This window comes from Heptranchias perlo, chromosome 23 (genome assembly GCF_035084215.1).
Source record: "Heptranchias perlo isolate sHepPer1 chromosome 23, sHepPer1.hap1, whole genome shotgun sequence".
Classification (NCBI taxonomy): Eukaryota; Metazoa; Chordata; class Chondrichthyes; order Hexanchiformes; family Hexanchidae; genus Heptranchias; species Heptranchias perlo.
The window spans coordinates 15,467,813-15,493,103 of NC_090347.1; the positions used below are offsets into that span (position 1 = coordinate 15,467,813).

Here is a 25,291-nt window from a genome sequence, read left to right on the forward strand (position 1 = left end):
GGTGCTCCAAAGTGGAGCTAGGATCAGCGCATGTACAATGGGCTAAACAGCTTCATGCTGTGTGGACATTTCTATGTCTGTGACCGTATGAAGTGCATTGAACAAAGCTAACTTACAGGAGGACAGAAAGTCTTTCTGGTGATTCTACAGTTATTTCACTTCAGTCTCTTTGGAGGAGGCAAACAAAATAGGGATAAAGAAACATCGCCACTATATACATTCCTACGTGGAAAAGGGATGGGAAATGCAATTCATGGATTCATGAAACTGTCGGCCTGGAAAATGAACGTTATTCTGTGTGTATCTGGGGGGGGGATCTGCAGGTGAAATGTATCATGTATGTTCCATTTCACAATAATATGACTGAATCTCTCACTTAAGGAACAAGCTGTCACTCTGAAATTACTTCGATTTCACAGAAAAAACAGACGCTCTATACCTGAACACGAAAAGGGTCATGTTTCCGGTGGGGTGGGGATTTATGTTGGTTGTTTTGTCTGGAGAAAACCAGCTACGTTCAGTTTCTTTCGAGTCAATAGTTAAATGCTTGAGGTAGTGGTTCCAGTGGAGACTGAGACTATAAATGAGAAAAGGTAACAGAGTTCCTCAGTGACTGAGATTAAGTAGGTAGCCAGCAGCTAAGGCAGCTGGGTGTAATGTAATTAGATCGCTGCAGGGAGTGCGCAGCATTTGTGTGGGACTTGATATATTTTAAAGGTGACAGTTATACAAAAACAATGTTCTTGGCTATACAGTAGTGTGAGCAGCTGCTCGTGTATGTTAGTTAACAATTTTTTTAAAACTGTACAGAAAACCACGGAAAATCAAGCTGTCACCCCTAACCACTCACAGGTTTAATGGGAGGGCAGTTACATCAACATTCAGCCTTGGCTCAGTGGTAGCATTCTCGCCTCTAAGTCAGAAGGTCATGGGTTCGTAATCCCACTCCAGATATTTGAGCACAAAATCTAGGCTGACACTCCACTAACCTTAGAGTGCTGCACCGTCGGAGGTGTCGTCTTTCGGATAAGACATGAAACAGAATCTGCCCTTCCAGGTGGAAGTAAAAGATCCCTTGGCACTATTTCGAAGAAGAGCAGAGGAGTTCTCCCCAGTGTCCTGGCCAATATTTATCCCTCAACCAACATCACTACAACAAATTATCTGGTCATCAGCACATAGCTGTTTGTGGGACCTTGCTGTGCACAAATTGGCTGCCACATTTCCTACATTACAACAGTGACGATATTTCAGAAGTGCTTCATTGGTTGTAAAGCGCTTTGGGACATCCTGAGGTCGTGAAAGGCGCTATATAAATGCAAGTTTATTCTTTCTTTCTTACTGACTGGTACAGCCCAGTAACTCAAGTTGTTGAGCACTTCAACATGGCCTGGTGGTGGACAGACATATTCTGGTACAGGTCAGTAAGATGTAGGCTCATCACTGCTCTCCCCACCCCCATACATGGTGAGTTCCTGGAGCTGTTGACTCAGTCAGTCAGACAGAGAAAAAAAACTTGGAGACTGTGCCAACTCATACTGACTGGTGCGGTGGGTACTGACTCTTTGTATGCCTTCAAGAGGGAGCTGGAGCGGTTCCTGACTGGGGCAGAGATCGCATCATATCGAAGCCTTTATAGATAACGCATGTGATCTCCTGGACTGGTTTTGATCACCTGAGGGGGTCGGAGAGGAATTTTCCAGACTGTTTTTTCCCTTATTGGCCATGGGTTTTTTCCTCTGTTTTTTTGTCTCTCCCAGCAGATTATATGGCTGCAGGGGGGGCGGGGGGAGGTGTCTCCAATCATGATGCTCCAACCAACATGAGTGTGGGACAGGCTTGATGGATCAGCTGGTCTTTACCTGCCCATCAATTTCGTATACCCTCCTGTGCATCTTGCAGCAGCTGGCTCATGATCTGGGAGCATTTCATCAGCCCACTTACTTAAGAACATAAGGAACAGGAGCAGGAGTAGGCCAAATGGCCCCTCGGGCCTGCTCAGCCGTTCAATAAGATCATGGCGGATCTTCTACCTCAACTCCACTTTCCCGCCCTGTCCCCATATCCCTTGATTCCCTTAGTATTCAAAAATTGATCAATCTCAGCCTTGAATATATTCAATGACTGAGCATTCACAGCCCTCGAGGGTAGAGAATTCCAAAGATTCACAACCCTCTGAGTGACGAAATTTTTCCTCATCTCGGTCCCAAATGGCCGACCCCTTATCTTGAGATTATGACCCCTAGTTCGAGGCTCTCCAGCCACGAGAAACAGCCTCTCAGCATCTCCCCTGTCAAGCCCTCTAAAAATTTTATATGTTTCAATGAAATCACCTCTCATTCTTCTAAACTCCAGAGAATATCGGCCCATTCTACTCAATCTCTCCTTGCAGGACAACCCTCTCATCCCAGGAATCAATCTAGTGAACCTTTGTTGCACTCCCTCTAAGGCAAGTATATCATTCCTTAGGTAAGAAGACTAAAACTGGACACTGTACTCCAGGTGTGGTCTCACCAGAGCTCTATCTAATTGAAACAAGACCTCTTTACTCTTATACTCCAACCCCCTTGCAATAAAGGCTAACATACCACCTGCCTTCCTAATTGCTTGCATGTTAAATTTCTGTGATTCGTGCACAAGGACACCCAAATCCCTCTGATTCCCAACATTTCTTCGTCTCTCACCTTTTAAAAAATATTCTGCTTTTCTATTCTTCCTTCCAAAGTGCATAATTTAACATTTCCCCCCATTATACTCCATCTGCCACCTTCTCGCCCACTCACTTAACCTGTGTATATCGCTTTGCAGCCTCTTTGCATCCTCCTCACAGCTTACTTTCCCACCTAGCTTTGTATCGCCAGCAAACTTGGATACATTACACTTGGGCCCCTCATCTAAGTCATTGATATAGATTGTAAATAGCTGAGGCCCAAGCACTGATCCTTGTGGCTCCCCACTATTTACAACCTGCCAACCCGACAATTACCCGTTTATTCCTCATCTCTGTTTCCTGCCCGTTAATCAATCCTCAATCCATGCTAATACATTACCCCCAATCCCATGAGCCTCAATCTTGTGCAACAACCTCTTGTGTGACACCAATACTTTGACTTATTAAGTCCAATGTTCTTAATGACATATGATAGCTTTTCTCCAGTTACATCTCTGTGAATAGACCTAAATATTAAGTGCTAATAATGCAGATGTAAGTAGCGCAGCTTCTCTGTCAGCACCAACACGGGATGATGCAATGGGTTAGACTTTCACCTTTTGGACCTGGCTTTGAATCCAGCCCACGCTGGTGAATGGAGGTCATCTCTCCACTGGCTATATAGGTCCTGTGTGAACTGAGTTCTGGCAGTCTTAAGCCAGTTTCTGGTGAGCTGCAGTCAGCAGGGGATTCAGTTTAAAAATAAGTACAGAAAAAAAAAAGGCACAATGGCACTGAAAATACAGCAACAATTTCCAAAAATGGCAACTTGTCATAAAATATAAAAATCATGCTTGACATATGGTACTGGGAACCTCTCCCCCAACGCAATGCTTGACCACCAGCAGTCTCCTGTTGACAACTGTGATGAGATACAACTTTCAACAATGGCATTAAAAGAAATCAGCATGTTGATTAGAACCAGATTCATAAACAACAAACTGGCTGTACCTTACTGTGACGGAATTGGGAGATAAATACAACTTGTACACAACAGAGAATTTAGCATACAAGTGGGTTTTACTGTAATTTAGCATTATAAAAATGAAGGATCCAGAATGTTCCTATTACCAAATTTGTGAATGATGCTGAGGCTCAGATTGTTACAGAAATCTCTGTGTAAAGTTAAAAGGATTTCAATATTACTGTTGCAGGACTGGAGTTATTCTATTAAAATGAAAACACTCCAGGAAGTGCCTATTTTGCATTGCTTTGGTAACACAATCATATTTCAGCTGCTGAATTATTTAGTTTTATTGAGTTTGGGCTCTGTAGACTTGGGCGATGATGGAGTTCTCATCACTGCTTCAGCAGCCACCTGATAACGTTTTATTCCATTACCTTCTGTCATTATTTGATTTTCTTGCAGGCCTGAACTAATCTACTGTCCACTGTTCTACACAAATAGGTTTGCGAGCAGCAGCGCTACATAATGGAAACACCATGCTGTGCACAACATTGGAGGCAATTAAATGCAGTTTCCAAGCCAATATCACAGTTTGATCAGATGAATTAGGATGCAAAAAACATCTGCTTAAACTATTGCTCCACTCCATTAACAGCTCCTTTGGAGTCCTGGTAGCTTAAGAGAGTTGAAAATATATGGGGAGATTTTTCCACTACCGGTACAATTTAGTCACGCTTAGCTGCCAGCGGTAAGCAGACTTCCCTTAATTTTCCATGCTCGGTTCATTTGAATGGTTATTCATATTCCGTGCACTTTGATCTTGTGCAAGGAGCAAGCCCTAACGGGGCATGTGGAAAATCTGACCAGTAGGTCCAAATTAAAGGAATGTTTAATTTGGTAAACAAGGTAAGTGGCTGCATATGGGGACAAATCTTGGTTCAGTCTCTGTGAAGCTTCAAAATAAATTTTAGATATTTGCCAGCCTTTATCAAGGGCAGGAGGTGGTAGAAGAGAGGAAAAGTGCCAGGCATAAACGAAGTGAAGACAAACCCAGTGTGGAGGCACAAAACAGATTCTGTGGGCAAGTGATGGAATTGTACGGTACCCAGCTTGTTGTCTGTTGGGTGGCAACATAGATATGGTGTTGCATACAATAGATGTGAGAAGGGCTGCTCCGTTTGGCACTTTAGAACACCGCACCCCCCCCACCCCCCAAGAGGACAGCAGTGCGGCATTCCTATCAGTGTGTGGTAACCGATCTATACGAGGTGTACATTGGAGGACCTGGGAACAGATGCATACGATTACCCCTCACTAACAAGTTATTGGGTAGATGGCCCAAGATTGCGATAAAGTGTTGCCTGTCAATCTGATCCACTCTTACTCCTCACCCATGCTAAACCCCACCCCCTTCTCCATCAACTTGAAGTCCTTTCTCCATGTTACGTGCATACTCATATCACAATAGGGCACACCTTTACGATGCAATGCTCCAAGCAAAACTTTGCTTTCTCACATCTTCCAAGGGCATTACAGCTCAATTTGTTGCGAAACAACCGAGCCACATGATGCATAGTGACTTACTGACATCCAGGTTGGTATACAGGTTGTGCACTTCTTTCGATGTGCATGCACTCCTTCAACTTCCAGCATGTCAAAACTACATAGCAAGATGGCAAATGAAGGATCCACTCCTGCAGAAAGGTCTTCTCCCTGGTGAGGCATTGGTGGTGAAGAAACATTACCACTGACAAACCCAAGCAGCTCTAATGGTGGGTCTGTGTGCCCCGCCTCAGGTGCCTCCTCTGATTATTGCTACGCAAAACCCCCAGCCTCCTATATCCTAAGCCGAAGTTTGGAACAGATGCCTGATTTATACAGGTGTTGGTGATGACATCGCACTGTACATATCAAATTTTTATTCAAGTATGCAGCACATACAAGATGCACAACGACCTGAATTTGTGAACTATCTCCTTCAGAGGAACACTGAAAGCACTCAAGACAACCGGGTCCTTCATGAAGCTGCTCAACTATCAGTGTTGATTTGAATAAGTGTATTGTTCTGTGAAACTAGACTCTTACATCACATGATCAAAAAACATGGCTTGCAGTTCAGAAACATGAACTAAAGCATTGATCTTTCAAAGATAAATACCTCTTTGTGAGTAATGAGGAAAAAAATTGTTTCCAAATGGCTGTCATAATCAATGCCCGTCATTCCGCTGATTGAAACCAGTGCTTGGAGCTCATCACGCTGGCTTGTGAGAAAGTGAGTGAGAGAGAGAAAGAGAGGACCTGATTTTTCTCTTTTTCTGCGCACAGAAAGGGGGGAGGAACAAAAAGTTATTATTCAGTACAGATGGTAACAATTATGTGACAAACTAGCACAGCTGAGGTGGGCATTTTGATGACTGCAAATGGAAAGAATTGCCAAAGAACGACATTAAAAGTGCATAGCTTTTCATCTCATATGTTCCCATTTAAAGAATAGGAATTTTTCAGTGAACATTCCCGTGGTTTAGAAATGGTTGCAATGTTTGCCTTGATAAAAAGAAACATGACAAAAATTCTTGATAGCGGTTAAGAAACAGGTTTATGACTCTGGTGAGTTGGCCTGAATTCACTGCATAACGGTTTGGGCAATTTTTCCTGGAAGGCCCTGCATTACATTTGACACGTCGATCACAAAAGATGATTCTTGCAGTGTGGGACTTGGATTGGCAACACTGTCTGAGCTTTATCAAGTCCCAATACAAAACTTGGGGCTCCGGAGTGTGGCGATGCATATCATGAAGGAGTCCGTTACTTGGCCCAGCTGGACCACATCTGGCTCGTACGGAGTCTGAATTGTAAAGGTAAAAGCATAATTTATTAGAATTAAGCCTTCCTCGTGATAGTAAAAGAACAATGCATCAGTAGGTAATAAAGGGAGAGAAAGGGAGGCTGGTTACTTGAAGATGCAGTTACTTTTTGTAGGAGGGTCAAGTGGCCGTCTCCAAAATGCTTCGTAACGAGATGTTGGTCTTCCCCATATCTGACCTATCGATGTATATAGCGCGGAATGAGCAAAGTTAAGCTCTTTTCATTTCAGTAGCCTTGCTTTACAAGACTTAAATATAATGTTTGGATAAATTGTTGTGCTCGTGATATTGAGGATGTCAGTCGTGGGTCTGGGACACTCACATTGTAATAAGTGTACTGGCATTAGACTGCGTCAGAACAAATCTGGCCAGACCCTTGCAGATCCTTAGCAACAAAGTCATCAGCAGTTTAGTCTCCGTTACATATTCTGCTGTGCCCAAGAATATTCCCCGCAGCAAGTTCATTGCTTGAGGCAGACACCATCTGTAAATTGACTGAAGTTTCTGCACTGAAGGATATTGAAAGATTAGTGCTAATGACATTCAGATCTTTGGAAGTACACAGTGCAAGACTAAGAATGATATTGTCTCTTAAAATGAAGCTACAGAAAAGAAACACAGTGGTGCTTTCTTCAGGCAGTGGTTTCTTTACATGAAGGCAAGCTCACTGATAAACCAACATTGGGCTTCCCACTTAGAAAAATCAAGTTTGGCTTTCAAAATCATGTTCTTCGAACCATATTAGTTGAAAGTGCAAGATGATGCATACTTCTGCAGATAGTGAATTCAAATGTGTTTGCAAAAAGTAATGGCCTTTCAATGGTCTAATGTCTCATTAATGGACACTAACCAGTACAACAGTTTGAAACCGTTGCACTGTATTGCACTGAGTTTAATTTTTTGCTACAAGTAGCCAGTGGAAAGCTTCTCTGATTGCCTAATTCAGATTTTACTCCAGTGCTGATGCAGACATGTTTGCAGCAGTATAAAGTAGTGTTGGAGAAGAAAAAATGTTCAACATAAGAACAGCAGATCGAACTGACAGAAATATTAGTCCCTCTACACTCAAACTTCAGACAGAAAATCTATTTGATTCTGTTCTAGTGTCCCAGATCAAGTAAAGACTTAAAAAACTGCTGACCCAAAGAAGGTTCTCGCATATATTTGATCAGGATCTTTGGCTTCCTGATGTTGCATGAAACCATTCCAACCCTGCAACACTCGAATCTTCAAACAATGAGTGTGAACGGGCGATTTTCCCATGAGGGGCATCACAGCTGAGCTGAATCCTGACCTCAGTCTGGTGCTTTCCAGGAAACGGGATGGCAATCAGGAGCGGGAACCTGGCTATTTTTTGTTTGCCCTCTCCTGAACATGGGGAGACTGTGGCCAACTTAACATACCTGCTACTGCCTCAGTTGAGATCAAGTAACACAGCACTGATCGGGGATTGAACCTGGGACCACATCAGGGAGTGCATTTACCCACCAAACCTCGAGGGGACCGGTGGCCAATATTTTTCCTGCTGTTTCATTTTTTTTGAGTAAATAGTGAAACAAATGTATTTTGATGTGTTTCTGGGACTAGTGGACCCCTATAATGTAACAGTGTATCAATATAACAGGCATTTGCCATATTCAACGGTATTTCACAAATAGTTGTGTCGGGAAGCAACATATTCATCATAGTACTTCACCACACCCTATCATAATTAAAATATGTTGCTTTCTTGCTACACAACATCTAGTTGGCAAAATCACAGGCAGAGAGGTAGGTGTGCATTGATTGCTGCAATTTTTATAGCAGATTTTCATTGCCAGACTTTAAAACACGCTCGTTAATATAAACCTTTTATGTGAGGAAATGCTCTTTTCAAATCACCCTAATCATCCGTTACTAGAAAATGACTCAAGTTGCTATCATCACAATTGAATATCTAAATTGGGCAGGATCTACAAAGGTATTTCTGCCTTGGAAATCAGATAGGGCTGGCATCTGACCTTTAAAGAATATGTAAAGGATAGAGACTCAGCAGTTACAGAAACAAATACTTTAAAATTGGGGCCAAAAAGGACAGATTGTCTGCAGTTTGCCTGTTCACACAGTATTATTATGGTTAAGCATCTTGCAATTTCCTTTTGTACTGTGGTGGCTGCATTACCAACAATTTGCACACCTAGTTACTGCTGCTTACTGCTTCCTAATATTTGCTTGAAAGATATGAGTCCTACAGGAAGCAAACTTTAGCTTACAGAAATTACCCTTTAGCAGCAGTGAAAACTGATTGCAATGAGCCAGGACAAACACTGAACACATTCACAGCAGTGGCTTGTGTAGCTTTAAGACCTGACGAAAAAAAGTCAAGGACAAGAAAAAAAAATGCCATTCAGCCCAATGAAAGCCATTTCTCTCATGCCCTAACTCGCCAAGCCTAGCATCAAACTTTATTTTGATGCCTCTAATGTCTTTGGTTCGAGCTGTCCTGGTAGATTATTCCAAACATTTATCACCCTTTCAGCAAGGTATTTTCTCTGATCTATGCGTTAAATATACTTTTCACCTGTGCGCTCTGGTCCTACTGACCTCACGTATGTGGAACTGATATTCTGTGTTCACCTTCTCCACACTATTTTATATGTTACGTACTTCAAAAAGCTTCCCTCCCCTCTTTCTCCCTCGGCTGACGGTTTTAAGCTTCTTTGGCCGTTCCTCATTACAGCTCATCTCCTGTATATCTGAGCTCATTAATGCTGAACTTTGATTTCACTAATTAATTGCTCTTCATAGGATGAAACTGGTCAATGGCGGTGGCACTAAACGAGCTGATAGCGAATCGGGTGCCTGTTTTGCATCGCACCAGATTTTCTTTTTCGATTGACTTCAATGGAATTGAAAATTGGGCCCGGTCTAAAACAGACTGTCGATTCGCTATCGGCCTGTTTTGCACGACTGCCGATAACCAATTTCAGTCCCATAGAACTTTAAAGCACAGGAGGCCATTTGGCCAATCACAACTGTGGCTGCTCTTTGTCCATCCCCCTACCTTTCCTCAGGAATTATTCGCATTATGATTAAATTATTATTGTCGCTGTATTGTGCATAGTTATTTATTGTTTGGTTATCATATTTGTGGTGCCCTAGGGTACTTGTCTTAATGGTTTCTGTTCCTGTCTAGCGACACTGGGGCAACTCAGTGTCACCCCTACAGGTTTTACAAAAAAGGCTCATGCCCTTTTATAATGTAGGCTGGCAATCGCAGAAGTCCGGCCCGAATGCCTAGTTGCAATTAGGATCACATTTGTGGGAGATTCAAGGTTAAAATTATTTGACAGAGAGGTAAGCAGTGGCAATTTCCCTATAATTAACAGTAGGTCCTTCGATCAGTGAAAATGGTGAGGACTGTATCTGTATAGAAAGATAGCCGGTTGCAAATTTAAATTTGTAAACATAATGAAACACTGGAATTTTAAATAGTCTGTGTATAAATTCGCAGGTAACAGGTACAGAACTGGGAAGGGGTGGGGGAAGAGGGCAGAGAAGCAGGTGCTAAAATTTCTTCTCCTGTGATTAATGATGGCTGATATCAGGTATGTTGAATCATATTGAGTTAAACCTTGTGAAAGATCAAACTAACAGTTTGTAACCTGAGAACAAGAATACTATGAATTCAGAAATTTGCTCTATTTTTAACGTTCAGTGTCACAAATAGAAACAGCTTTGCAGGTGTATGTTCTGAATGTAGTACTTACAGGTTCCACATCTTCCAAAGAAACAGCATCTACATTCCTTTGTAATTTTACAGGGAACTGCCAATTAAGACAGAGGTGGCTTGTCTCAAGCATGTACAAACTTTCTCCCAGAACCAGATCCAACACCTCCTCAGCAGATATGCTGTTCCCTTTGACACTGTCTATCTTATATTGTCAGAGGTACTGAACGCTGGATGCTGAATCTAACAACAATCAGCACTCCCATGTTTTGTATGGCCTTGAATCATGATCATGTATTGGCATCCCTGAAGCCCATCTCTGAAAAGCACCACTGCTTGCTCACTATCCTCATGGCCTTTCTGAACAAAGCCCAAAACTTAATTTCACCAATAATTCCGTAGATGTTACTGCACACTCTTCAATAAATGATGATGTGATTTAATGTTTAATTAAATAGAAGAACCCTATCGAGTGTTGTCAAATCTGACAAAAGTTATGTCGCAGCAGAGACAGTGATCCAAGTTCCTCTCCATGGACTGGGAATTGAAATTTATCATGGTGAGGGATTCCTCAATTAGAAATGGATATTATCACTCTAGATGCTGCAGTAGGAGCAACCGAGTTTACCTGGAACATGACCCTTTAGGGATCCGTTTATCACTGATCACGGAGGTAGGGAAATTGTGGAGAAAGGTTTAATGAGTTAATTATACTGTCAATTACCAATTCATGCATAATAACAGAGTTGGCTCACTGACAAGAGTGCTACTCTAAACACATGGAGTTTCATTCCCAAAGCCTAATCAAATTTTAGCAGACTTCTGATTCTATTAGGTGCAGTTCTTCCCAAGTGCAGTATTGACAAAGGCAGCAATGTATCAGCGAAATCCAAGAACTCACCGTATTTCTAGCCACTGAACTCCACAGTCATTGATTAATAGTAAATGACCCATGGAAGAATGAATCAATAAAAACTGGATGAGAGCAGTAGGACACTGCTGCTCATCCTTGTACTCTAACCCTATGGTACAGGCTGGCTGATAGAGCTGTCTAATGTGTAGGTGAGATTGGTTCATTGGTGGCTGTAAGGTTAACATAATTCAGGTACAATGGAATCAACAGATCTATCACCATGTTGACGATGTTAACAAGAAAATCAAGGTTGCTGAAACCGCAACAGTAAATTCCATTTTACAATTCCTGTACTGGAACTTATAGCCGACTGAATCTATCTTCCATACTCACAGAGCTATTTTATGGGAGAGAGAGACCTCAACACATTGCTCAATTAACAAGATTTTCTCTCAAATATGTAGCATACATCAATTAACTGTGCAATAACTGAGAGGAAATGCTGTTTATTCTTGCAGCATGGTAAATATTATTTGATATTTGGTTATAGACACAGTACCTCAAGTCATAACCATCACCTACTCCCATCCACTGCCCAACTGCCTCATTCAGTTTGGTACGGCAATGTTACATAGAATGTACAGCACAGAAACAGGCCATTCAGCCCAACAGGTCCATGTCGCATCCTCCCACCCTCCTTCATCTAACCCCATCAACATATCCTTCTATTCCTTTTACCCTTATGTGTTTATCTAGCTTCCTCTTAAATGCATCTATGCTAGTTGCCTCAACTATACCATGTGGTAGCGAGTTCCACGTCATAACCACTCTGGGTAAAGAAGTTTCTCCTGAATTCCCTATTGGATTTATCAGTGACTATCTTATATTTATGGCCCCTAGTTCTGGTCTCCCCTCCAAGTGGAAATATCTTTTCTATGTCTACCCTGTCAAACCCCTTCATAATCTGAAAGACATCAATCAGTCTTTTCTTTTCTAGAGAAAAGAGATCCAGCCTGTTCAATCTTTCCTGATAGGTATCAGTTCTGGTATCATCCTAGTAAATCTTTTTTGCACCTTCTCCAGTTTATAATATGGAGACCAGAACTGTTCACAGTATTCCAAGTGTGGTCTAACCAAGGTTCTATACAAATTTAACATTGCTTCCCTGCTTTTCAATTCTATTCCTCTAGAAATAAATCCCGGTGCTTTGTTTGCTTTTTTTATGGCCTCATTAACCTGCGTCGCTACTTTGTGATTTGTGCATCTGTACCCCGAGATCCCTTTGCTCTTCTACCCCATTTAGACTCTTATTTTCCAAGGAGTATGTGGCCTCCTTATTCTTCCTAGCAAAAAGTTAAAAGGTTTCCTGTTCTAATCAAGGCAGGAGGCTAACCTGTAGCTCAAGTCACAGGATTAGACGGAAGGCTTCAATAAACTTGGCTCAGTAAATTCTTGGCTAGCCCAAACTGTGGTTATTATCAGTTACAATCTTTTTAGCCGATTAAATTAAAAGCATTCCAAAGATAAATGTGCTTTAGTTAATCTCAAACAAATTTCACTCTGATGTAAAAATATTTCTTATTCTCAAGGATTCATAAATGGTCTTGAAGTGTTTACAAGAACTGAAATCTGGGAAATATGATGAAAGCATCAGACAGCAGCTTTTCTGGAACCCAGAATATACCATAGGTCAGTACATCTGCATATAACTGCTAGCATCAAGCATATAAAAACTCCTCAAATGTCTGAATTTAATGACGGAAAATTGAATTCGATCAGGGTGAGCCAAGGCAAAAACTTCTATGGGGAAAATTTCTTTTTTTAAACCAGGTACGTGATTGCCTGCTTTGCTTGTGATCTAAATGTCAGTCGTGGGAAGGTGATTACAGGGAAAAGCAGACATTCTCCTGTTTACCGTTAAAAGACAAATTTGGCTCCATATTAGCAAAAATAAAACCTACCAGCCTGCTGGGTGCTGGACATTTCAACCTCTGAAGTGCAGAGGATTAACTGGAAATTCTGTTACTCATCCCTGTAAACCTGACACATTTGAAGTCTGGTTCATTAAAATAAAGTTTAGCAACTGAAACCTCAGAAAGTTGTGCACCCAGTTAAAGAGAGGATCACAATGATGTAATTCTACCCAGAATACACTACAAAAAGGAACAATGGCCTCACTTTGGTGTTATAAACTGTCCTTCTCCATAAGCACATGTCATGGTTCGTGGTACATAATGTGACTCTCAGGTTTAGCAGCAACATATACCGCTCTTGAAAAGTGTCAACTGATGAAAAAATGTATACACTGAAAAAGAATCCCATCAAAATGTTAGTCTGTAACTGGAGTCCGAACTTCAGAGATGACATTTTTCTGTACGCTGCAGCTTCAAAAAAAATGTTTTTCCTGTTTCTTTCAGGTAGCTGAAGTGTGTCTCTGAACTTTCTATGCTCACACAGTCCAGCAGTATTTACATCGCCTGACTATACTGGGATCAGGCTGATTTTTTCTTCGCCTGCACAGCCAGCATTTCTTAAACATCACTGGACAGATAAAGACTACCCAGCTACAGAATATATAAAAAAAACATGTTCAAAGAGTGGCCTGACCTGGTTCCAGGAACAAAATTGTGGGTTGGCTTTAAAGGTCAGGATCTAAGAAGGTTTTATATTTAACAGTTGCCAGATACAGTTGCTATTTTTTCTTTGAACTTCAGCTGCAGACATGGTTTAGTGTCATAGTGGTGCAGCGTGTTGGATGCTCGGTTCAGAGGTAAGATGTAGGTTCAATCCGCCACTCTGAGTTATTGATCTCAGTCACATCACTGTGCCAAGGTGCAAAGCAAAGACAATGTGCTTCCCCACAGTGAGAGGGGAAATCAGGGGCACAGTCATCCCTGGCCTCTTGCATTTCCACTCACAGAAGGTTGCAGAGCAGGATAAACACATGCCTGGGAACAAGTTGACAACTCAACCTACATCTTAGCTGACCTTTGACCCAGGGAGCTCAGGACGAAAAGGTAGAAAATAATCCAGAAAAGGAGAAAGATTCATACTCTCAAAAAAGTTTGATATATAGAGTTCTTGTTGTGTTCCCTAACTTTTTGAGGGCAACCGACATTGCATATGTGGAGACATCATGGAACACAATAGCTACTGTACATACAATATTCAGTGGCTGATTTCCAATGGGTAAATAAGACTCTCAGATATTCAACTCTTTTTGTTACAAGGCAACTGCATCTTAATTTCATCAGAGTAGTTTTTATACCTGCTTATGGGACATTCATTACCTTATACACCAGAACATGCAGAATGCCAGGCTCCCTTTGACCACTTTACAATATGCAGTGGTGAGATTTTATTTAGCTCTCACTCTGGATGGCCACTGCATCCACCTGCAATGCACCACAGCATATTTGTGGTCACATCTATCAGATCTGTTTCTCTTGGTGAAATGGAGGATTATTCAAAAATGTAGCTTACAACATCAGATCCTACTGTATTCTGGCCTGTTTGTGTGCTGTAAACTTCTACGTATTCCTGAACCTATTCAGTGAAATTCTTATACTGTCCACTTCAAACCCATTTCATCATTCTTCTTTTCCTCTTCCCTTCTCTTAGCCCGCAGGTCTGTGAAACAATGTTCTGCTCTTTCCACTGCTCTTACTTTGATGTGGAGATGCCGGTGATGGACTGGGGTTGACAATTGTAAACAATTTTGTTCACTGGTGGGGTTACGTGTAGCGTGACATGAACACACTACACGTAACCCCACCAGCGAACAAAAGCTATCTGTTTTTAATATAACGGGTCATTTGCTGGCTTTCTCTGCCTTCCGGATGTTTCTGCCTCTATCTGTTTTTTTTTCTGTTTGTTTTTTTTTATTGACTGTATATTCGGGGGCTCTGTAGGTAACACCTCTCTGTCTGAACACTGTGATTGCCTTGGCAACGGGCAGTTGCAAAGACTATCTGTAATCACCATGTATTGTTCTGTGATTTATAAATGCGTAGGCTTCGAGGAGTTCCTGACATTTACCTGAGGAAGGAGGAAGCCTCCGAAAGCTTGGAAATTTCAAATAAAATCGTTGGACTATAACTTGGTGTTGTAAAATTGTTTGCAATTGCTCTTACTTTGAAAGCTAAGCCACATCATCAGATTTTTCCTTCCCTTAAGTGAGGCAGCTGCTGTAACCAGGTGTGACCAAAAGTCAATAAATTCTTCTCCGGCTCAGGAAGACATCAGACTGTGAAAAATGTACAGAACCAAGGCTTACCGTGCACTTTCAAAGGTCGCAGATGCAGTCTTGCCTATAGCGCCGAATCCAACTCCCACTGCTAAACCCTCTGAAACAGAACCACAATGAAACAAACATCAGTAATAGGAAGGGACAGGCTCAGGATGTGGAGCTTTTCCTTTTCTTTGCCTCTCAGATTCTACCTGAAGGAGAGCAAACAGCCTGGAAAATTCCATCAAACCCATTTCTTTTTCAGTGTGGATCCAAGAATCACCCTGTTATATTAGCCACCACTGATTCAGCACCCTAGGCCAGCAGCCAGATTCAGCACCCGAGACCAGCAACCACTGATTCAGCACCCTAGACCAGCAGCCAGATTCAGCACCCAAGACCAGCAGCCAGATTCAGCACCCTAGACCAGCAACCACTGATTCAGCACCCTAGACCAGCAGCCAGATTCAGCACCCTGGACCAGCAGCCACTCATTCAGCACCCTAGACCAGCAGCCACTCATTCAGCACCCGAGACCAGCAGCCAGATTCAGCACCCCAGACCAGCAGCCACTCATTCAGCACCCTAGACCAGCAGCCACTCATTCAGCACCCTAGATCAGCAGCCACTCATTCAGCACCCTAGACCAGCAGCCACTCATTCAGCACCCTAGACCAGCAGCCACTGATTCAGCACCCTAGACCAGCAGCCACTGATTCAGCACCCTAGACCAGCAGCCACTGATTCAGCACCCTAAACCCAACAGCCACTGATTCAGCACCCTAGACCACAGCCACTGATTCAGCACCCTAAACCCAACAGCCACTGATTCAGCACCCGAGACCACAGCCACTGATTCAGCACCCTAAACCCAACAGCCACTGATTCAGCACCCGAGACCACAGCCACTGATTCAGCACCCGAGACCAGCAGCCACTGATTCAGCACCCTAGACCACAGCCACTGATTCAGCACCTGAGACCAGCAGCCACTGATTCAGCACCCTAAACCCAACAGCCACTGGTTCACTGGTTCAGCACCCGAGACCACAGCCACTGATTCAGCACCCTAAACCCAACAGCCACTGATTCAGCACCCGAGACCACAGCCACTGATTCAGCACCCGAGACCACAGCCACTGATTCAGCACCCGAGACCAGCAGCCACTGATTCAGCACCCTAGACCACAGCCACTGATTCAGCACCCTAGACCACAGCCACTGATTCAGCACCCTAAACCCAACAGCCACTGATTCAGCACCCTCGACCAGCAGCCACTGATTCAGCACCCTAAACCCAACAGCCAGATTCAGCACCCTACACCAGCAGCCACTGATTCAGCACCCTAGACCAGCAGCCACTGATTCAGCACCCGAGACCACAGCCACTGATTCAGCACCCCAGACCACAGCCACTGATTCAGCACCCTAGACCAGCAGCCACTGATTCAGCACCCCAGACCACAGCCACTGATTCAGCACCCTAGACCACAGCCACTGATTCAGCACCCTAGACCAGCAGCCACTGATTCAGCACCCTTGACCAGCAGCCACTGATTCAGCACCCGAGACCAGCAGCCACTGATTCAGCACCCGAGACCAGCAGCCACTGATTCAGCATTCTACATTAGCAGCCATTGGCTCAGCACCATACCATACCAAGAGGAACAACCACAATGGGAAGGAGTAACACGCACATTACCAACTGAGCCATCAAGGATCTGGCTTTATAACTTCACACACAGTATGAATGGAGACCTGTTTACAGGGGAAGATTCAAACAATACTCCCGAGTTGAATGTTGAAGGACGTGTTGGCATACTGTATGATGGTACATTGCAGTGGAAATCTGGAGCTCTCTCCCCCAAAAAGCTTTGTGACTAGGGGTCGATTGAAAATGTCAAAACTGAGATGGATAGATTTTTAATACATAAGGGTGTCAAGGGTTATGAAATCAAGGCAGGTACATGGAGTTAAGATAAAGATCAGCCATGATCTAATTGAGTGGCGGATCAGGCTCGAGGGGGCTGAATGGCCGACTCCTGTTTCCATGTTCCTATGTAATTCCTTGCTTTCCTTTGCGCTGCAGTTTAAAAAACGGACAATTTTGAAACTGCCGAAACTCATTTTACACAGGGCCCTTAACTGCTGCTGTGGAGTGTGGAGAGTTTCATTTCATCTTTCTGAGCCTGAGCTGAAAGAAGTCCCAAAGGTGAAGGGATTGGATTGCAACGTATTATGTGGCATTTCTGCCTTGTTTATCATGCTCCACGTCATTTAGCTTTCCCCAGAACTAAGCTGCGTTCCACTCGCAAATAACTTACATGGGATGGCAACACAAATATCATTTAGTTTCTTATTTTTTTCAAACAGGCAATGTGACATTGTTCTATATTAACCCACAGACTGCAGACAGGTTCAGAGAAATAAATGTTTCCCTGGGTTTGACGGCTGAGCACACAATGTGATGCTCAAACAAACCGTATTATTACACTTCTGACATAAGATCATCGACCTGAAACATGAACTCTGTTTCTTTCTCCACAGATGCTGCCTCACGCTGAATATTTCCAGCATTTTCTGTTTTTCTTTCAGATTCCCAGCATCCGCAGTATTTTGCTTTTGTATTATTACAGTAATAAAGCTATTCAAATGCACAATATATACAACTAAACAAACACCTGAAACACAAATTGCAGAACAGGTTCCGTCAGCAGATGGTGTACTCAATGATAGACCATGGAGCCTGATATCACCGTGACATAAACGCCTGGAATCCAGTCACTGATGAAGGGACCACACCTGTTCAGAAAAATATTGAAACTCAACCTCCAGCTGCTCTCATTTCCAATGCACTTTAAAAAAAAATAAGATTGTTTTTTATTCGTCTACACCATGTTCTACTTCTTTGGTGTAGTCACTGTTGTCAGGTAGGGAAATGTGGTAGCCAATTTGCACATGGCAAGGTCCCACAAAAATCAATGCGGTTGGTTGATCTCAACCATGCCACTGTGGGGAAGTGTCATCTGTGGACTCTATGCTTCACCAAGGAGAAATGGAAAGCCAGAGGAAGAGTCAATCTTTTTCATCTCTCAGTTACACAACAACACTGAAAACCACTGGAGCACATCAATTGCCCACAAAAACAGAAAGGAGAACATGAATACAGGAAAGGGCAACCTGACTGTCTAAATCCTTTTGTTTTCCCTTTTTGTGCACCAGGTCTATAGAAACTGAACACGAGCTGCTTGAAAAACTCCTCAAATAAACAGACTTTTAAAAACTGCAAATAATTGTGGACATTGTTACAAGTTGAACACAGCTGCATATCAGTCACAGTGGATGGTTGTACTGACTCCATCAGGACTTGTACATGACTCACCTTATGATATTTTGTTAATTAAAGCAATCACTACTTTGGATTGGTCCTGTAGCTACAATGATTGCTTATGTCTCTGGCCAAGCTGCAATGGTTTGACAATAAACTCATTACCCCATTGGCAAATTTTTGATTGAATTGTCTTAATGTGTTTAGTTTGAAAATCAATGAAGTAAGGCTCATTAAGCAACATTTATTTTCATGAAACATTTATGTTTCATGCATTGATTGGACAGAAAACATTAAAGGCAATATATTCTTAGCTTCATTGCCATGATTATAACATTTGTAAAAGCAATTACAAATGTTAACAACCTTAAAAACAATTTAATGTTATGGTGGTACTTTTTAATCATCTTTTTACTACATTGCAGTGAATACCTGATAATTGCATGCTTATGTCAAGTTAACAGATAATGAAGATCCCAACCTAATTTTGACCTGCACCCACTGGCTTTGTTAAGTGAATCACTGCAGCTGTAAGCTGCTATTGCATGAACGCTTTCCACTCCAATTATACATTTTACAACATTTATAGCACTAATGACACAACACCTTCTATGTATGTCACATGCCTTGTTTTCAATCCAACGAACTTAAAAGAATGAGATATTTACATCGTGAAAATCCTTCCATGACAGTTAAGAAAGAAAGAACGTGCATTTATACATTGTCTTTCACGACCCCAGTGCATCATGATCTTGCTATTGGTGACCTCCCCATCCAAGGCATGTTTAAACGAGTCCACCACCTTTGGTAAAAATGGTTTGAAAAGAGGCTTCAGCAACATAGAGAATTAACTCTTTCTATCCTCATTACATTTTGGTGACACTACGACCTCCTAAATATATTTAACCAATGATGTTATTATTTGTCTGGAAACCTTGTTGCTATCTTTTAAGTGGCCTTCACGACAGACCTTGAATGTGCACTAAACCTGCAAAGAAAAAAATCCCTCTAATGTCACGGCTATGGCTTTTTCTGCTGCTTCAATCACACCAACATGCAAAAGATTGAGATGAACTTTATCTGGTCTTGACAATGACGTTGCTGCAGCTATTATTCTTTTCAGGACTGCTTTAACAGATTACTTACTTTAAGAAGATAATGAAAACGGGAACAGATGATGCAGCCAACGGCAAAGTTCTTTCACATTGCTTTTACCTATCATCAAGTGCTCCACAATCCAAGCTTTTTAAACAGATGTGAGGCAACGAATATTAACTCTAATGCGTCCCCCATACCTTTGCTGCACCTTGAGTGGCCACGTCTCCGGCCGTCTAGGTTCCGTGATGTGGAATTCCCCCTCTAAGTCCCTCTGCATCTCCACTTCCCTCTCCTTCTTTATGACCCTCCTTAAAAGATGCCTCCGTATATTTCTCCTTTCTATGTTTTGTTAGTGCTTTTCCCCTTCACTGCACGTATCCTGAACTCTACCCCTCACCCGTACCAGTTTAAATCCTCTCCCACTGCTCCATTGACCTTTTCTGTAAGGACACTGGTACCAATTCAATTTACGAAAAGCTCATCCATCTTTACAGCTTCCGCCCGCCCCAGAATTTGTCTCGATGTCCATCGAATCAGCTATTGATAAGCTCACTCCAATGTGTTATTTTCAGGGTCTTCTGCACCTGGTGGCCGCCTGTGATAAAAGTTAATTACATTTTTTCCTGAAGTCAGCTTTGTCTTTATTGAGATCAGTGAATAAATATTGATGCATGCAGATTATATCTATCAGTAATGTGACCAAATATTGAATATTTGCACAATAGCATAATTATGACTGCACATGGCCCAGTTGAAAAGAAATAGCAATATCTCTGTTGTGAAGTGCAGCCAGATGAAGGTCAACTTGATGTTTAGGTTTAATGTGAACTATTGGCAAACCAACAAAACCCATAAATAAACCAAGATTCTGATGTAAATCTGAAGGACAGTTAGCATGGATTTGTTAAGGGAAGGTCGTGTCTGACTAACTTGATTGAATTTTTTGGAGGTAACAAGGAGGGTCGATGAGGGTAATGCGTTTGATGTAGTTTACATGGATTTTAGCAAGGCTTTTGACAAGGTCCCACATGGCAGACTGGTCAAAAAAGTAAAAGCCCACGGGATCCAAGGGAAAGTGTCAAGTTGGATCCAAAATTGGCTCAGTGGCAGGAAGCAAAGGGTAATGGTTAACAGCTGTTTTTGCGGCTGGAAGGCTGTTTCCAGTGGGGTCCCGCAAGGCTCAGTACTGGGTCTTCTGCTTTTTGTGGTATATATTAATGATTTGGACTTGAATGCGGGAGGCTTGATCAAGAAGTTTGCAGATGATACAAAAATTTACCGTGTGGTTGATAGTGAGGAGGAAAGCTGTGGACTGCAGGAAGATATTAATGGACTGGTCAGGTGGGCAGAAAAGTGGCAAATGGAATTCAATCCAGAGAACTGTGAGGTAATGTATTTGGAGAGGGTAAACAAGGCAAGGGAGTACACAATAAATGGGAGGATACTGAGAAGTGTAGAGGAACAAAGGGACCTTGGAGTACATGTCCACAGATCCCTGAAGGCAGCAGGACAGGTAGATAGGTGGTTAAAAAGGCATACGGGATACTTTCCTTTATTTGCCGAGGAAAAGAATATAAGAGCAGGGAGGTTATGCTCGGACTGTATAAAACATTGGTTAGGCCACAGCTTCAGTAATATGTACAGTTCTGGTCACCACATTACAGGAAAGATGTGATTGCACTGGAGAGAGTACACAGGGGATTTACGAGAATGTTGCCAGGACTGGAGAATTTTAGCTATGAGATAAGGTTGGATAGGCCAGGGTTGTTTTCTTTGGAACAAAGGAGGCTGAGGGAAGATTTAATTGAGGTATATAAAATTATGACTGGACGAGACAAAATGGATAGGGAGGATCTATTTCCCTTAGCAGAGGGGTCAGTGACCAGGGGGCATAGATTTAAAGTAATTGGAAGAAGGATTAGAGAGGAGCTGAGGAGAAATATTTCACCCAGAGGGTGGTGGGGGTCTGGAACTCACTGGCTGAAAGGGTGGGAGAAGCAGAAACCCTCAACTCATTTAAAAAGTACTTGGATGTGCACCTGAAGTGCCGTAACCTACAGGGCTACGGACCAATTGCTGGAAAATGGGATTAAGCTGGATAGCTCTTTCTTGGCCGGCACGGACACGATGGGCCAAATGGCCTCCTTCTGTGCTGTATTATGGTTCTAACTGCCCCCTTTTGAGTTACAACATTCCATTTTGGGAAAAGGAAAGCGGCCAGAAACTTTAAACTTCTGTCCCTAAATAGCATTAACAACAACCAGCTCCATTTATATAAATATATATGTATATAGCACCTTGAAGGAAGAAAACATGGGAGTAGTGAGCATGGAGCTGGGCAGCGACGATGCATTTAAGGACCTTAGGGAGGAAAGGGGGATTAAAGATAGGCCAGTAGTGCACGAGGACAGAGATAAAGCCCACAAGCTCCTAACACATTACATTGGAAATGTGGAAGAAGGGGTTGGCAAGGAGGATCAGAGGTCACAATTGGTCATTGAGAAGAGACAATCTTGTATTTATAGAGTGCCTTTTGTGTCCTCAGGATGTCCTAAAGTGCTTCACAGCTAATCAATTATTTTTGTAGTCACTGTCGCTTTTGTAGACAATTGCAGCAGCCAATTTGTGCACAGAGGACTCTGGGATCTTGCTTACCCTCCAAAAGGAGTAAGAAGATATAGCACTTAGAGTGGAAGAAGTGGTATTGCTTGAGATGGTCGAGCCAGATCTGGCAGTGGACAACCAGGTCAGTCATGCACCAGGCCTTCTGGCTTGAGGCAGCAAAGTAAGGAAACGTATCATGGGGAACATCAGGGGTAGGAGACCATGAATGGCGAGGGCATCACTAGTTGTAAATGAACTGTTCAGTAGGTCAACAGAGGCAGCAGAGTTGGTCTAAGGGCAGAGGAGGAGAAGTTGGGAGTTCAAGTGTGTGTTAATGAGGGAGCTGAGGGGCAAATATTTTCAAGGGCAAAGGATGAGCATGAGTGAGTTGGTGGTGAGTAGGGAGATGTGGATAGTGAAGATACGAGCAAGTGATCAGAGATGGCCTTGATGGTCGGAACCTCCAAGGGGCGGTTTCATATAATGGCGATGATGACCATGGGCGGAGGTGGGGAAGTTGATATGTTGGGTGAGATTGAGTGAGGATAGGACAGAGAAATTAAAGTGGAAAGGGCAAGGAAAATTTAGGTGAAGGCTGAAATTATGCAGCTCAGTTGCGGTTTAGTGCAAAGGCTAAAGGAACGAAAGCGTTCCATAAACATGTGGGTGGTTAGGAGGCCACTTCTTCAGGCTTCTACTCACGCCACTTTGAGAGGTGTGGGAGTGATATAGGCTTACGGTCTTCCCAATTTTTCCTCATTCCGACCAGCAATCCATTATCTAACTGCCAATGTGACACAAAACAAAATGGAATAGAGTTGAGAGAAAGGATACTTAAGTTTTTAATATAAAATTCTACTGCTCAAGCCCATTATGTAGATCTCCAACACCAAGCACAATCCTAACAGGGCAGTCCTGGTTTATGCCTTTCCTGCATTAGGATTTTGCTCTGTGTAAAATTAAACAGAAATAATTGTGGACTCCATGACAATAGCTTTCAAGTACTTGTTGGTACAATGAAGGCTGGCACTTTGTACTTTTGGTTTTGAACTGATAAATGAAAAGGCACCAAATAAATAAGCCTTCAAGGGATGTCAGTAGCCAGTGCCAGCTCAACTGATAAGGTCACAGACCTCAATAATGTTGGTGAGGTGTTTTCGTATAGTGTAATAAAAGTGAAAGGTGAAACTCAGTTGTTTCTATTAAGATGATTGCGACTGGTTTCCTGACAAACAGAAACATTTCCTTTGTGGTTTTCGAACAAGAAGAATAGGATTTTTTTCAGGATAAAAATTGCCCCAAGTAGCAAAACATATAACCTTTTTCTTTGTTCCAAACAGTGGGATGTTCTAAACTTTTGCTTATTATAAAGATGGAAATGGGAATATTTTCCACTTTCTGCACCCAGTGTGAGCATCAAAGTCTCCCAGGTCAGGCAAAGCACGAGTTAATGTGAACTGAAGGCCTCTCTGTTCTATCCTAAAATGCTCCTTGATCCTCACCTCAGAAGAGCAGCCCCACATGCACGAGCCTGACCTTTTCATTTCTCACATCAGCCATACTTCTGGCCTGCCTAAATAAGGGAGCCAGTTTAATAATTAGTGCCTTTTTGGCCAATTTTTTTTTGCTCTGGATTCATGCCACGAAGAACTGAGTTGTGACTGCCGAAACGCAATTCATTTACATCCTTCAGAGAGAAAAGACTTTCATCTTAGTAAGCTGTGTGGATTCAACCCCACGTCTCAAAAAACCAAGGAGAATATTGCAAGCTCACAACGCCATCCAGTCTCGAGTTTATTTTATTTTTTCAGGTCCCTGTAGATTGGGACAAGGCTCCACAATGTGTTGAGTCCTGATTAATTCTACAAATGTACTTCTCCAGCCTGACCATTTTGTTGAAGAGTCATGAGAGAAATTAACCTACCTTTCTCAGGTGCTGATCAACCTGTCATGCATTTTCAGCATTTTCTATTTTTATTTCAGATTTCTACCAGTCATTTTTAATCCCTTTGATCAGACTGTACAAGTTTACAGTTCCACCCTGATAATTTCTCTTTGGATTGGTTTACCTTTAACAAAACAGAGTGGTAGGTTCCTGTTTTTAGCCACCTTTGGTGACAGTAATAATACATCTCTGTAATAATATGCTTCTATAAAAGACACACAAACAGAAAAATTACAGAGGCCGCAAATTAGTGAAATCGGATCTTTTACTGTATTTGCTACACTCACCTTACACTGGGTATGATCCTGTCCTCTCTGGGTATCTATTTAAATAACCCATACAGATCAATGATCTAACAGGTAAAAAGCATGCAAGATCCAAGAGCATTCTTAAAGCAGCATTACCAATATGTTGGATATTAAACTGACCTGCAGCATTCCCCACCTTTATTCATAACATTTCCATTTTTAGAACTGGAGCCACTGCATATTTCCACCTGAATATTGCGAACATAATGGCGGTTTGATATCGTTCTTTGCAACCTGCTTAATCCTATGCAGTAGTTATCTTATTTTCATGCAATGTGCACTGCTCGTGACAGCTTGGTTCGGTTTTCCTGTTTCTTCACGTGAGCTGATTTCATGTGAAAATAAGTCATGCAATCCAGAGTTACTTGTGAGAGAATGGTGCTAATAACACTGTGGAATCTGCGAAAAGATCAGCAGCTGTTACATGCAGCTTCAGATCCAAATATAAGGAACTGGATTCAGGTTTCACAATGGCATGCTCAACAGTTGCATGTTGAGCAAGCATAATGGCATGCAGGCCACAACGCTTTTCACTGAGTCCAGGGTTGCAGCCACGGGTGGCTCCCAGCCCACCCAATTAATACCCAGGCCCACCAAAATCCTGCCCACACTCAGAGCTGAAGAGTCTTTAGGGGCTCAGTCCCCTGAAAAAGTACCAGTTTCAGACGCTACATCGAGCCAGCATGGGCACAGGCACAAAATGGCTGCCTTGACTCGTTCAGCTGCTGCAGCAACATT

The 25,291-nt window shown here is 42.5% G+C and overlaps 1 protein-coding gene across 1 annotated transcript in view; it reads right to left on the reverse strand.

Annotated features, from left to right (window-relative positions):
* Window positions 1-25,291, reverse strand: part of LOC137341111 (zinc transporter ZIP11-like) — a 602,857-nt gene that overhangs the window by 179,683 nt on the left and 397,883 nt on the right. Inside the window, exon 6 of the mRNA XM_068004039.1 lies at window positions 15,320-15,389. Coding sequence (XP_067860140.1) covers window positions 15,320-15,389 — 70 coding nt within the window. The remainder of the gene's footprint in view (window positions 1-15,319; window positions 15,390-25,291) is intronic.